The 16,880-nt window shown below is 34.7% G+C and overlaps 1 protein-coding gene across 2 annotated transcripts in view; it reads left to right on the top strand.

Moving 5' to 3' along the window:
- The window catches only part of samd12 (sterile alpha motif domain containing 12), a 383,028-nt gene that overhangs the window by 168,281 nt on the left and 197,867 nt on the right, over positions 1 to 16,880 (top strand). For both annotated transcript variants that reach the window (XM_030147094.1, XM_030147093.1), the window contains one exon: positions 2,762 to 2,902. In XM_030147094.1, coding sequence (XP_030002954.1) covers positions 2,762 to 2,902 — 141 coding nt within the window. The remainder of the gene's footprint in view (positions 1 to 2,761; positions 2,903 to 16,880) is intronic.

Genomic DNA, 16,880 nt, shown 5'->3' with positions numbered 1-16,880 from the left:
CCCACTATTATTATTATTGTTATTATTATTATTATTATTATTACATTGATATTCATGCAAAATAATAATTGCTATATAGTGATCATAATGAATAGTAATTGGGGGTAGGAGTATATAAGTTTTTACTTCTTCCTACTCCTTTTCGAGCATGTATAATTCAATTTACTTTGTTTTCTTTATCTTCTTCTTCTTCTTCTTCTTCTTCTTCTTCTTATTATTATTAATAATGTATTTATTTTTGTCGTTTGTTGTTGTTATTTTGTCGTTTGACCGACCGACCAACCGACCGACTGACCAGCGCCGGCAAAAACATAACCTCCTTGGTGGAGGTAAAAATCACAGAGAGAGAGAAAAAGGAAGTTTATATATATATATATATATATATATATATATATATATATATATATATATATATATATATATATATATATATATATATGTATACAGGGTGGGGAAGCAAAATTTACAATATTTTGAGGCAGGGATTGAAAGACAGTGTATGATCAATTAGTTTATTGAAAGTCATGAGAATTTATTTGCCACAAGAAAATGTACATAATAGAAAATGTTTTTATTCTATGTGTCCTCCTTCTTTCTCAATAACTGCCTTCACACGCTTCCTGAAACTTGCGCAAGTGTTCCTCAGATATTGGGGTGACAACTTCTCCCATTCTTCTTTAATAGTATCTTCCAGACTTTCTCGTAATAGTTTTGCTCATAGTCATTCTCTTCTTTCCATTATAAACAGTCTTTATGGACACTCCAACTATTTTTGAAATCTCCTTTGGTGTGACGAGTGCATTCAGCAAATCACACACTCTTTGACGTTTGCTTTCCTGATTACTCATATGGGCAAAAGTTTCTGAAAAGGTATGGATAATAGTGTTAGGTATGATTATGACATCAATATATGTTTGTTTCAAAACAATTGACGTAGTGCCTGCTGAGAAAAAACAACTAAATGTTCATTGTAAATTTTGCTTCCCCACCCTGTATATATATACACACACACACACACACACACACACACACACACACATAGGACTACATACTATATACTACGAGAACTAGATAAATAAAAAATAAAATAAAATTTGTAAATAACAAAAAATATATATAGAAATATTAAATACATTCATTCAATGACTAACTTGACCTTGGAACCTCGTCATATCATCTTATGATAATAAACTACTTTAAAAGCAGCCATTCTGCATTTCTATACTGTAGTATTCCTACTTTTGCTTTAACCCAGGGGTGTCAAACTCATTTTAGTTCAGGGGCCAGATTCAGCTAAATTTGATCTGAAGTGGGCTGAACCAGTAAAATAATAACATAATAATATATAAGTCATGTCGATTCCAAACTTTCCTCGATGTTTTAGAGCAAAAAAAGTCAATTTACATGATGAAAAGGTTTACATCTACAAACTATCCTTCAAAAGATGTGAATAACATGAACAAACTGAAAAAAAAGTGTAATTTTAACAATTTTCTGCCTCAGTTTATCATTTCCACATGTACATTATAACGTACAGATCACAGTGGATCTACAAATACACAAAACATTTAATAACAGACAGAATATTGTTAAAATTGTACTTAAGACATTTCAGGTTATTTGCTTTTTTTTTTTTTTTTTTTTTGCAAAATTTTACTTTGTTTTAGTGTAAATACATGAAATTATTTACATTTACAAAGAGAAACATTTGGAGTTGTCATTATTTATACGTTATTATGATAGTATTTTACTGGTCTGACCCACTTGAGATTGAATTGGTTGGAATGTGGACCCTGAACTAAAAGGATTTTTAATATCTTATAGTGTAATTTTTGCATTTCACAAATTCATCCTGGACCCTTTGGTGGGCCGGATTTGGCCCCCGGGCCTCATGTTTGACACCTGTGCTTTAACAGAAGGATGTGAGTCCTGTCTCCAGCTCTGCATGAATGGAGAAGTGATATTGCTGTCAGTGTAATCTGAATGACCAGGCCTTAAAAATGCACAGAGGGTATTAAACAAAGTGAGTGAAAAAGGGTAGAAGAATGTGCCACACTTACCTTGAAGAGCCCTGATGGGACTAATGGGTATCCCAGCTGTGAACCAATGAGAGCCATCCTCTGCTGAGGAATCCATCAGGCCAAAGGAGAAAAGGGGAGCTGTCGGAGTTCAACATAATGCTCAGTAATTACCCTGCATTATCATCCTCTCATCTGCTTACCATCCCACGTGTTCCGAAGGCACCCGTAACAAGCGTTAATAATCATATCGTACTATACTCACAGTCTATCAGTAGCCCAAATCCCCCTCATAGAAACTGATTGGATGATTAAATTATGAATTTTATACAAGGATTTGCAATTAAGGAAGGAGCTGTAAGGGATTTTTAGCCCAAGGGATGTACACCACAGCTAATTATTTAACAATATGCAGTGTTTTGGAAGGGATATACTTCAGACTAGAGTTTTGGATGTGAAATTTAAACAAATTGCAGCTTAAGAGCTTCAGACATTTACTCTCAATATGGTAATATGGTATTTATGTGTCTGTAATCTTAGACTGTTTTCGTTGGAGTTTGTGTGCATGGATGCTTTTGTGTGTCTGTTTGCTCACTCTGTTCTTTCACATAAATGCTTTATCTGCATCTTTCTTTATAGCGTCTCCAGCTGCGCGTGTTGAATTCCCACAGGCTTCCCACTACTTCTTTTACAACCCCAAAGTACAGCTTTTTTTTATTTTTTATTTTTTTATCTCATTACAGGGCGGGCTCTGATGAGACTGACAGACAGAAAGCTGGAAAGAATGGGCATCATACAAGAAGCTCAGAGGCAGCACATTCTGCAGCAAGTATTGCAGCTTCGTGTCCGGGAGGAGGTCAGGACCCTTCAGCTTCTTACACAAGGTAGATGGTTTTTATGTAACATACGGTACAGATTGCACCATGTGGACAAATAGAGGCGAATATTCTATCCCTGTGTGGTTGCACGCTCGTCTGTGCTTGTGTTTTATTCATTTTTTCAGAAACATCATGAATATCAAAATATCTATATGAGGTGCTTGTGTTGTTTGCTTTTTTTTTCAACCAAAACCACAATGAAAAAAATGTCAAAAAAGTGCAAACTATTCACACCACCAGTGATGCACATTTGCAACATTTTCAACGCTTATTCAATAAAACATTACCCGGCCAAAAAAAAAAAAAAGTCGCACATGCAATATTTGACTGCACCACCTTTGGTTTTGACTACAGGTGTGTTGAGCCGCATTATGTAATAAATTCCCATTATGTAATAAAAGTTCAAAATGTAATAAGAATGTCACGTCATCTTGTAATAAAGCCACATTATGTAATAAACTGACGCATTTTGTAATAAACTACCTCAATGCATTATGTAGTAAATTTTTTCGCATGATGTCGTAAGTTATTACAATTTGAGAAATGTATTACAAAATGCACTTGACACATTTTTATTTTCAGGAAAATGTAATGTACTAAATTAATCTTTAAAGTGTGTGGTTAAAGTTCTGATTACATCACCTGTCGCTCCTGTGACTAATTTCTTCTAAATTGCTCTGAAATTATGTTAATTTGGATTGTTATTACATAATGAACTATGCTATTACATTTTTTAAATAAAAATCTGTCAAGTGCATTTCTTAATAAATTTCTCAAACTGTAATAACTTACTACATAATGTGAAAAAATGTACTATATAATGCGTTGACGTAGTTTATTAAAAAATGCATCAGTTTATTACATAATGCGGCTTTATTACAAGATGACGTGACATTCTTATTACATTTTGAATTTTTATTACATAATGGGAATTTATTACATAATGCGGCTCAACAAGGAGACATTCACGGTGAAATATTTTCGGCCACATAATACTTAAGTAGGGTCAAAATAAGCTGTGTTGAGCCGCATTATGTAATAAATTCCCATTATGTAATAAAAGTTCAAAATGTAATAAGAATGTCACGTCATCTTGTAATAAAGCCGCATTATGGAATAAACTGACGCATTTTGTAATAAACTACCTCAATGCATTATGTAGTAAATTTTTTTCGCGTGATGTCATAAGTTATTACAATTTGAGAAGTTTATTACAAAATGCACTTGACACATTTTTATTTTAAGGAAAATGTAATGTGCTAAATTAATCTTTAACCCTTTCATGCATGAATTATGAGAACCTTAATCAAGATTTTTTTTCCTGAGTATTTTTATTCCTCTTTAGGCATGAACAAAACAACATGATGGATTATTATTTATTTATTTTTTATGAAACTATTTTACATGGAGCTACAAAAATGTCCACTCAGCTGGACACCATGTGTTTAATTTTTGAAGCAAAGAAACACACATTTACTGTCATACTGTGTGAAAACTATGAAATATATTTTTTTTAAATGCTGCTAATCTGATGTTTTCTCACATTTTGACATACTATAATAGTAGTTATTACTCAAATAATATGCAAAAAATAACAAAACGCAACAACTTTTCATAAAAAAAAAAAAAACAACTTAATTGCAGTCTAATAACAAAATAGCAAATATGTTACTGCAGATCAGGTTTATCAATTACAGCAAAGTTACAGTAACAGTATGAACTGCAGTGTATTATGGGATGGTGCATAAGTATCCACTGTGTTGGTTGATATGCAACTAAAACAACAAACTCCATGAATATACAAGAGAACAGCTGGAGAATAACTGTCCACTGGAGTGACCAGTGTGCATGAAAGGGTTAAACTGTGTGGTTAAAGTTCTGATTCCATTACCTGTAACTCCTGTGACTAATTTCTTCTAAATTGCTCTGAAATAATCTTAATTTGGATTGTTATTACATAATGAACCATGTTATTACATTTTTTTTTAAATAAAAATGTGTCAAGTGCATTTTGTAATAAATTTCTCAAATTGTAATAACTTCCTACATAATGTGAAAAAAAACACTACATAACGCATTAGACGTAGTTTATTACAAAATGCGTCAGTTTATTACATAATGCGGCTTTATTACAAGATGACGTGACATTCTTATTACATTTTGAACTTTTATTACACAATGGGAATTTATTACATAATGCGGCTCAACAAGGTGACATAATATTTTTTTCCATCCATTGTTGAGAAAATTTTTAGCCCGCCCCACAAAGAGGAGGCAAGGGGGATTTTTTTGGGTTCAATTTGTTTGTTTGTTAACCCTTAATAGGTAACCTGGGGTCCCAGCAGACCCCACGTTTTTAATTTTTTATGTTTTCATGCAGTAAAGGAGAATTGTACTTCACGCAGTAAAGGAGAATTTATTTGGAAAATAAAGCACAATTTTGTTATATTTTTTTCGTTTCATTGCTATCCTTTCATACTATAAGCAATAAAGTATTGTAACTGACTAAAAAATAACATTTTTAGATGGTTACCTATTAAGGGTTAACACTTTAGCAGCAAAACGATTGGTTGAATTCATACCAAATTGGGTTTATAGATTACCAGTGACCCGGAATAGATCTGATTACGCAGGAGTAACAGGCACCAGGTAAACCAATCACAGATAAGATGGGCGTGACGCTTTTGTCAGAGAAACTTAAGGATACAGGGTGTAATCTGGAATTCGCTCCTTATTTTTGAATCAAGTAAACAACCGACAATAGTTTTAAAGAGATTTGCGGATTTGGAACTGACTTTGACTCGCGACAAAAATAAGTCGGTGCATATGACGCATTGCGAAACACCCGCCCCCCCCCCAGACTTGTGATTGGTTCGGTATAGAATAGATCGTGCATATTTCACAGCGATTAGCCTGATTCCAGATTGTTTTCTCAGTACTGAATACACGAAAAACTGGATGGCTGACCAGGTTAGCAAAATATTTGTGACCCATGTGAAAGTACTCGTGACGGGGAAAAAAATGTGCAAATGAATTGAAGGTGTAAGACGTATCTTACGTTAAGTGGAAGATGAATGTGTGACTTTGACTAGCTCTAAGATGTCGGATTAATATCATACATCATGAACCAGAATGGAGAAGAAAAAATTTAACCCTTTCATGCACAAATTATGAGAACTTTAATCAAGATTTTTTTTCCTGAGTGTTTTTATTTCTCTTTAGGCATGAAAAAACAATGCGATCGAAAATTTTCTTATGAGAAAAAAAAAAAAAAGTTAAAAAATAATATATATATATATATATTTAAAAAATAGTAATAATAATAATTTAAAAAAATTCTTATGAACCTATTTTTCATGAAGTTGCAAAAATATCCACTCAGCTGGACACTATGCGTTTAAGTTTTTGAAGCAGAGAAACATGTATTTACTGATAAATTGCATGAAAACTATAACTATTACGTTCAGGGGAGATCTACACAATGTTACCAATTCATGTCAGAAAACTTTAATAAAGATACGTGCAAAAAAAAAACCAAAACAACAAAATCCATGAACATACAAGAGAAGAGCTGTAGAATAGCTGTCCACTGTAGTGACCAGTGTGCATGGAAGGGTTAATGTTGCAAGTTCTTTTGCTTGAAGAATCTTTTATTTTTGCAGATCTAAGTTATATTCTGATATTTAATTTTTAACTATATTTAGTATCCTTATTTGTTCTGAACAGTCAGTGAAAGGTTTGATTCGTGTGTGGTGTGTGGTTTAGATGAACTCACATCTGTCTGTGTTGAACTTGGAGAAAAGGTCGGATTTTACGTAAAAGATCTAATTTTGCATGTTTGGAAAGTAACTGTGGCACAGAGAGTCGAGCAGAAAAAACAGATTATGAACCTGGGGAATTTTTGTGGTCAAGAAATGCTAGCCTAATTGTGCAGGTGTTAAGCAAGAGCGTACTTTCTGAAACTCTTTGTGGTTCAGGTATGCAGTTGGTTTGATTGACAGGTGTCCAGGGCGCTTGTTAAACTCAAATGAACTTTCATCATGTGCTTTTCTGAGAATTAGCTTCTGGAGTGACTGACATGTTCTAAACAAGTAACTATTATTAACCAATAATAATAAGTGTACGACGAATGATGTCATTGAATAATGGGAGTCTCCAAGAGTCACTAAAGACTAAAAAAAGGTAATAAAGGAAACTCTTTTTTTTGGGCTTTTTCTTTTTCTGTCTGTGACGAAATATGTTTTTGATGCTAGACGAATTGATAACTGACTTTTTTCTTTTTGTAACTTTTTCTATTTTTGCCTGAAGCAATAAATCAAGCTTTCTTTTAACTTTTTAAAACCTCAAACCTTCTTTTTGGTGAGTTCCTCTTTTCTCCTGGTTTGGTCCGTCCATCCGAAACATAACTGGTGAGTTCATTTAAATTACGTGACCCACCCCCCCAGTAAGCAGCCTAAATGGAGTGGTCCAGAGCCACCGTTGTTCCAAAAATCTGTAGAACACGCAGCTTTTTGTCCAAGATAACTGGAGATTTTTAGTACCAAGGTGGTTTAAAGATAAAGAAACTGGGGTAGTAGTTCATTAACCGAAATAAATTGCAGTTTTTGAGATTTACCGCTTGCTGCATGTTTACAAAGGAAAAGAAGAAGACAAAAAAAAAAAAAAAAAAAAAAACACCTGATAACTTTTTCCATAACATGACTATAATAAACAACTCTGGTAGTATCCCTGTTTTCAATTTCTCTGTAAATCACTGCCCCCATTTTGAGAAACACTTGCAGCTTTGGAAATAAAAAAAAAAAAAAAAACAAGAGCTGTAAAATAAAGTAGTAGCAGCAAAGAAATATAGAAGGAGAAGAGATGAGAACCACAGATGGAGTATGAGTGTGAATGAAGAAAACAAAGCAGCGATCTGCTCTGAAATAGATATCATGTCTTAACATCCTCGCAGTTGAGAGGACAACAGTGTCAGTGTGTAAAGAATATGTTTTCGGGCCAAAGTAGTGATTTTCTGCCATGTTGCCGTTGTTGCCATCATCTTTTAGTCTTGGCCCGGCAAATGAACCGAGACCGTGTTCTGTCATAGTGTTGTAGCCTAATTGAATTAACATTTAAATTAACAACACTACAATGAAACAGTTCACTACAGAGCTAAGACTTGGCTCTTTCCACATTTGCAATTCCTCTCTTTCTCTCTCATTTTATTTTTTCAGACATTCAACTTATTTCCAAGTGTCTCTTCCTCCCTTGCCTCTTTTATTTCCACTTGTCTGATTTCCACTTCTGTCCTGTCCACTACCATAAGAGATATTTGTATGTCTAAACCAGGGATGTCAAAGATGCGGCCCGCGGGATGAATTTGGAAAATGCAAATATTACACCGAAGATATTAACAGTCAAGGGTGTCAAACTTGTTTTAGTTTAACCCTGTAAAGCCTGAACCATTAAAGCATTGAAAGAAAATTCCAGTTCTTTGAAACTGGAGCCTTTATCGGTCCTTCTGAACAACCAAAAAATGTTTTTTTCAAATACCCATTTCCATGTATGAGTTTCAATTTTGTATCATATATGATACATTGGGTCTCAATGCTCAAATATTATTATTATTTTTGAACAAATGAAAACATAATATAACACAAACATGTCTAACAAATTGGTAATTCCTTTTCAAAATTGTCCAAGTTCAGCCTCATATTTGTTCAGGTTTTTTGCGTTTTTGTGAAATGTTAGTTTGTTTTAGTGTAGATACAGTAAAATGACATGAAAATGTTTACATTTATAAAGGAAAAATTTGGGATTTATGAGTAATTATATGTTATTATGATAATATTTTACTGATCTGACCCACTAGAGATTGAATTGGTCTGTATGTGGAACCTGAACTAAAATGATTCATATCTTCAGTGTAATTTTTGCATTTCACAAATTCATCCCAGGGACCAAACTGGACCCTTTGGTGGGCCGGATTTGGCCCCTGGGCCACATGTTTGACACCTGTGCTGTAAAGCCTGAACCATTAAATCACTGACAGAAAATTCCAGTTCTTTGAAACTAGAGCCCTTATTGGTCCTTCTGAACAACCGAAAAAGTTTTTTTCAAATATCAGTCTCCATCTATGAGTTTCAATTTTGTATCATATTTGATACATCGGGTCACAATGCTTAAATATTATTATTTTTGAACAAACAAAAACACAATATAACACAAACATGTCTAACAAATTGGTAATTCCTTTACAAAATTGTCAAATTTCTGCCTCCTTCCTCATTAATTTAATCTTGTAGTGTCACTTGAAAGGCCTCTGGTGAATGAATTCCTCCCCCTGGTGGATTATCTGTGTATTGCATGTATCTAATTGTATACATCAGGTTTTTCAAGAAAAAAGATATCACACTGATCATGTAGAGGGCTTCAAAACTCATGTATCAAATATGATATGTTTGGTTTTATAAGTTTAGGAGCCACACCCAGACCAATTGCGATCTCTAGTAAAATAACAGCACAATAACCTATAAATAATTTTATTGGTTTAATGTGAAAAAATAATATTAAAATACGCCTATAAATAATGACAAATCCAGATTTTTCTCTTTGTTTTAGTGCAAAAAAATAACATTAATTTATGAAAATATTGGCATTAACAAACTATCCTTTAACAATACAATTTGAATAAACTAAACAAATTTTTCAGGGGTCGTGACGCTGCCATTCGTCAAAACTCTTACTATTTAGGTATGATAAAAAAATTTTTTTGCCACTAACCAATTATTAGGTTGTGAAATAAAGAGTTTAAGGCAGGGGTGTCAAACTCATTTTAGTTCAGTTCCGCATTCAACTAAATTTGATCTGAAGTGGGCTGAACCAGTAAAATAATAACATAACAATATACAAATAATGTCAACTCCAAACTTTTCTCTATGTTCTAGAGTGAAAAAAGTAAATTTACTTTATGAAAAGGTTTACATCTACAAACTATCATTTCAAAAGATGTGAATAACATGAACAAACTGAAAAAAATAAGTGTAATTTTAACAATATTCTGCCTCAGTTTATCATTTACACATGTACATTTATAACTTACAGATCACAGTGGATCTACAAACACACAAAGCATTTAGTAACAGACAGAATCTTGTTAAAATTGTACTTACTTCTCTTAAAACATTTCAGGTTCATATTTTTTCAGGTTATTCACTTATTTTGCAAAATTAATGTTTGTTTTAGTGTAAATACATGAAAATATTTACATTTACAAAGAGAAAAATTGGAGTTGTCATTATTTATATGTTATTATGATAGTATTTTACTGGTCTGACCCACTTGAGATTGAATTGGTCTGAATGTGGAACCTGAATTAAAAGGATTGTTAATATTTTAGTGTAATTTTTGCATTTCACAAATTTATCCCAAGGGCCAGACTGGACCCTTTGGGCCAGATTTGGCCCCTGGGCCACATGTTTGACACCTGTGGTTTAAGGTATACACTGAATACAGGAACTTCACTTTTAAGAACGTTGTAATTCTTGCAAAAAATAGACGTTAATTTTTTGTCCATCCGTGATGCAGTAGTTTTTGATATTTTTCAATGAAAAATAATTGAAACTAAATTTTACCTTTTAAGTATATTTAATATGGTATTTATACCTTTCCAATTATGTGTAATATTTGTCTTAAACTTGTCTGGTTCAAAAGTTTTGAATCAAAAAAGTAGTGGGCGGTCCATCTGAGACCTCACCCTTAAGTAAAAGGTTAAAAGGTTAAGAACACAGTGCACAGTGACTTATTTAAAAAAACAAATAGCAGCATTAACCTGGCAAGAAAACTGTAATAAATAGAAACAAATGGTTAACTTCAGTAAAAAATTAAAAAGTGCACAAAAACTTGCTAAAAAACATAATAAATAGAAATGAATAACTGACAGATTTCAATAAATACAGTACATATCTTTGCACAGATCTCCGTTAACAGCACATATGAGCGAGAAAACCAACCAGGACTGATGTAGTTTCATTGGTACAAGCTTTAAAATAATGTTTTAGCTGACAAAGTGTACCCTGTCTGAATCTCTCACAAGCAAGGATTATACCCAAGGAGACTGACATCTCACATTTGAATAAATATTCATGTCATTTACTGTGCAGCATTTATGCGCCATCTGCACCCATGGTGAATGCTGCATGTTTTAAAACCCACAGGAAGTGATAAATCAAAAATGATTATGCAACTAAAACAGTCACACAAATGTTCTTCGGCGTCTTTCATTGTGACATGATCATAAACCAGTCTGTTGAGTAAATATGCTGATATTAAATGATATGACGTCTCCATGCTCAAGTCTTCAATCCACTTAAAACCTGTCATTCTGCACAATCATAGCGGAGCTTAAGGATACTTCACTTGACTTTACTCTGACAGGTTTGACACCGAGGACGCCGTGGTTAAGCTCCACATCACATTTCCTCATCTCTTTTTGCTCTATAGAGTGAACCAGCACAACATACTTATTTCAACAATACGATGTGTAGGTGGTTATTTCACTCCACCGCACTGCTGGCCCCGCAGAGACTCAAACAAATACCATCACAATTTTCAAACCAATGTGTTAAAGCATCAAATACTCGGAGCCGTTTAATTGTAGGCGCAGATGAACACTTTATCAGACCTTAGAGAGTTTTTCACTAAAACACTATCTGTGTATTACAGTTTCAGCATTAGATAGTGAGTATTAAACACTTGTTTATATATATATATATATATATATATATATATATTTTTTTTTTTTTTAATTTATTTTTTTTTTTTAATCTTTTTTTATTTTTCTATTGTATTGTTGTGACACATATTGTCTTGTGCTGCCGTACACACTTGACTTTACCCTTTAGTGCAGGGGTGTCAAACTCATGTTAGTTCCGGGACCACATAAAGCCCAATATGACCTGCAGTAGGCCGGATCATTAAAATAATAACATAATAATTCTTAAATAATATCAATTCCAAAATTTGTATGTCTAATTTCTATGTTTTAGAGCAGTGGTTCCCAAACTACACTGAATAAAAATATAAACGCACCACTTTTGTTTTTGCTCCCATTTTTCATGAGCTGAACTCAAAGATCTAAAACTTTTTCTGTGTACACACAAGGTTTATTTCTCTCAAATATTGTTCACAAATCTGTCTAAATTTGTGTTAGTGAACACTTCTTCTTGGCTGAGATAATCCATCCACCTCACAGGTGTGGCATATCAAGATGCTGATTAGACAGCATGATTATTGCACAGGTGTGCCTTAGGCTGGCCACAATAAAAGACCACTCTAAAATGTGCAGTTTTATCACACAGCACAATACCACAGATGTCACAAGTTTTGAGGGAATATGCACTGGTCATGCTGACTTCAGGAATCTCCACCAGAGCTTTTGCCTGTGAACTGAATGTTCATTTCTCTACCATAAACCATCTCCAAAGGTGTTTCAGAGAATTCATGAAGAAGACTGTGTGAGGAAAATGGTGGTCACACCAAATACTGACTGGTTTTCTGACCCTCCTGGACCACCCAATACAGTAAAACTGCACATTTTAGAGTGGCCTTTTATTGTGGCCAGCCTAAGTCACACCTGTGCAATAATCCTGCTGTCTAATCAGCATCTTGATCTGCCACACCTGTGAGGTGGATGGATTATCTCAGCAAAGGACAAAGGAGAAGTGCTCACTAACACAGATTTAGACAAATTTATGAACAATATTTGAGAGAAATAGGCCTTTTGTGTACATAGAAAAAGTTTTAGATCTTTGAGTTCAGCTCATGAAAAATGGGAGCAAAAACAAAAGTGGTGCATTTATATTTTTGTTCAGTGTATTTTGGCTCATGACCCCATTTGAACCTTACAAATTTCTGGTGACCCCAGAACAGAGACATTTTCATTCATTCATTCATTATCCACCGCTTTATCCGGGGCTGGGTCGCGGGGGTAACAGTCTAAGCAGGGATGCCCAGACTTCCCTCTCCCCAGACTCCTCCTCCAGCTCTTCTGGGGGGACCCCGAGGCGTTCCCAGGCCAGCCGAGAGACATAGTCTCTCCAGCGTGTCCTGGGTCTTCCCCGAGGTCTCCTCCCGGTGGGACATGCCCGGAACACCTCCCCAGGGAGGCGTCCAGGAGGCATCCGAAACAGATGCCCGAGCCACCTCAGCTGGCCCCTCTCGATGCAGAGGAGCAGCGGCTCTACTCCGAGCTCCTCCCTGGTGACTGAGCTCCTCACCCTATCTCTAAGGGTGCGCCCAGCCACCCTGCGGAGGAAACTCATTTCGACCGCTTGTATCCGGGATCTTGTCCTTTCGGTCATGACCCAAAGCTCATGACCATAGGTGAGGGTAGGAACGTAGATTGACCGGTAAATCGAGAGCTTCGCCTCTCGGCTCAGCTCTTTCTTCACCACAACCGACCGGTACAGCGACTGCATCACTGCAGACGCTTGTCACTGCAGAGACATTTTTTTGCTAAAATTCATTTGTTTTTGATCATGTAATAGTTTGCTGTAGTATTTTACAAATAAATGTTAATTGTAGACAACATTTAGTCTATATAATGTATATTATTATGGACAGAGGCAGAAAAGTCAGGTGTAGATTACTGCACAAAGTGAGAATTTGATTTTCCTTGGTCAGGATATGTACAGTCAGTCCAGCTTGGATTTCCAAGGCTGACAATTAATACTGAACAAACAAGAACTCAAACTATGAATTATAAAAGAGCTGCAGCATCTGAAACCGACCACAATGAACATTTGAAAGATAAACAGAACCACAGTGCTGCAGTTTCAGACTCACAGTTTGTCATGTCTGTTATGGATTGGGATTTTCTCTGTCAACTCACCATATATTTTTTATTAGTACATTTTTCTTAATTTTTATCAATTACTAGAAATCTCAGGCGACCCCGTTTGAATTCCAGGCGACCCAACCCCAAGATTGAAAAACACTGTTTTAGAGTGAAAAAAGTATGAATATATTATCAAAATTTCTACATCTACAAACTATCTTTTAAGAAAATATGGAAAAACATGAACCATGATCAAAATGAAATTTATAAAGAAAAAAAAGTGCAATTTTAACAATTTATGCCATTATTGGGCCTCAGCTTCTCATTTTTACATGTTCATTACAACTTACAGATCACAGTGGATCTACAATTGCACAAAACATTTAATAACAGACAGAATATTGGTTAAATTACTCTTAAATCTCTGAAGACATTCCAGGTTGTTCATATTTGTTCAGGTTATTCATATTTTTTATAAAAGGCTAGTATGTAATTGTTAACATTCTTGTGTAATTTAACTTTTTTTTTTACACTAAAACAAAAAGAAAAATATGTGGTTTTCGTTATTTATGCTTTATTATGATAGTATTTTACTGGTCTGACCCATTTTAGATGGAATTGAACTAAATTTATTTTGACATCTTTGATAGTTAATATCTTCAGTATAATTTTTGTATTTCATCTCGGGGGCTGGATTGGACTCTTTGGCGGGCCGGTTTTGGCCCCCGGGCCGCATGTTTGACACCCCTGCTTTGGAGGATCAATAAAGTATATCTTATCTTATCTTATCTTATCTTATCTTATCTTATCTTATCTTATCTTATTACTATGTACCTGCTGAGAGCACAAATATTATTAGTATCCAAAACAAGGGGTTTTCGAAAAATTCATTAGCTTTCTGTAGATAGAGGACAGAGCTGAGTAGACAGTCATAAATAAATGTAAAAAATGCTTTGGGCCTTTGAAAACCAAGCCTTTTAGGTCAAGAGCAGTATAACAAATAATACTGTTTAATTTATTTGGATTATTTGCATTAGAATTCTAACCTACGGACATCTAATTAGACTCAGACCACAGAACTTCACTGTTTATTGAATTTTATAGGTTCTATCTATCTATCTATCTATCTATCTATCTATCTATCTATCTATCTATCTATCTATCTATCTATCTATCTATCTATCTATCTATCTATCTATCTATCTATCTATCTATCTATCTATCTATCTATCTATCTATCATCCATCATCCATCATCCATCCATCCGTTTGGTTCGGTTTGTTTTTTTCTTTGTTTGTTTCTTTGTTTGTTTCTTTGTTAACACTCTAGCAGCAAAACTATTGGTTGAAATCATGCCAAATTTGGTTTGGGAAAAGTACATCAAAGTTAAAAATTTTTATGAATTTTTTAAATCTTTTTTTCCCCCCCCATTTACATATAATGGGCCGGATCTACTAAGATCCCAATTTGTGTGTCGTAATTTGCTTGTGTAATCTAGAATTTTGCGTGTGGGGTGTGACCACGGTTTGCGGGTGATTTACAAAAATTGCTTGTGCAAATTACAAAAAGTGCAAAGTCTTGGAGATCACCAAATTTAAATGAGGATTTTGCGGCGCTACTGGAGAAAATACGCTGTAAAAACTGCTGTGGGATAAACCAGCACTAATGGAACAGTGCACTGAATGATCCAAATGCAAGGAAATGTAACGTTGGAGGAGTTTTGTCATAGAAGGTATTGCGTGACTCATTCATGCACAGTTTCTATCAGCAAAATTACTTTCAGGTTTGATAAATCACTTTGCACGTGCTAAATTAACCCTTTCATGCATGAATTATGAGAACCTTATAGTTGAGTTTTGTTTTTGTTTTTTTTTTGAGTGTTTTTATTCCTCCTTAGGCATGAAAAAAACCAATGAGATTAAGGATTTTTTTTCATAGATTTACAAAAATTTCCACTCAGCTACACCATGAATTTTATTCTTGAAGCAAAGAAACATGTATTTAAAACCTGATATGATAAAGTCATATGAAAACAGTGAAATGAAACCATGTTTAATGCAGCTAATCTGATGTTTTCTCACATTTTAACATATTCTAATACTAGTTATTACTCACGTCATGGAGATAATATGCAAAAAATAACAATTAGCAATTGATTTCCACTCAAGAACCAATCAACAACAGCAAAGTTACAGTAATGGTATGAATTGCAGTTTATGAGATGATGCATAAGTGTCCACTGTGTTGGCTGATATGGAACTAAAACAACTAAACCCATGAATATACAAGAGAACAGCTGGAGAATAACTGTCCACTGGAGTGACCACTGTGCATGAAAGGGTTAATATATTTACATTTTCTCCTCCCACCACACACACAACTGCATGTAAACGCCCCAAATTGCATATTCGTTGTGGCAAATGTACTAACTGGATCAGACATATTTTGCACCTTTGAAAGACACAACCCTTATTGCACACTGTTAGTTGAGTTTGCACACGTTATAAAACACGCAAACCTTTAATAGATCCAGCCCAATATGTATGGACCCCCCTCCGAAGATACAGAATTTTATGAAAGGGTCCACAACGTTTACCTTTCACGGGGCCCACAATTGTTAGCGCCGCCCCTGGATTTAGATATTTCGTTACATAAGAGTCCCCCATCATCTACCAGCAGTTTTATTATTATTGTTATCTTTGGCTTTGTGCAGTGGCGCCCTGCAGTTTCTCACTTTAACCTCATGTCTGTGCTTTCTAGACAATGTATTTCTCACTTTGCACAATGTGTCCTCTGTAGCATGTTTCATAACACCAGCCAGACTATGTTGTTTTTCATCGTCTCCTCCTCACTCGCTCCTTCTCACCCCTTGTTTCTCAGCTTCCCTGTCTCTTCCTCAGCAATTCTAGCAGCTGCCCTCCTCTATCACTGGTACCAGCAGCACTCTGCATCACCATCGCTTCCATCACTACCCGTCTGCTGCCCACAGACTTTCAAACAGTTTTTTTTTTTTTTGCCGCAGGGGCCAAGAAACAAGTTCTAGGGATCTTTGTCACTTTGTGAAATTTTTAGAAAACATTTTGAGTGTAATAAAGCGGCTTCTATCCCCTGCTGCTGTTTGGGTCCCTTAGCAAGAAAAAAAAAAGAAAAAAAAAAAAAAAAAGAGAG

The sequence above is a fragment of the Sphaeramia orbicularis genome, chromosome 11 (genome assembly GCF_902148855.1).
Source record: "Sphaeramia orbicularis chromosome 11, fSphaOr1.1, whole genome shotgun sequence".
NCBI lineage: Eukaryota > Metazoa > Chordata > Actinopteri > Kurtiformes > Apogonidae > Sphaeramia > Sphaeramia orbicularis.
This window is presented reverse-complemented; position numbering and strand designations above follow the sequence as displayed.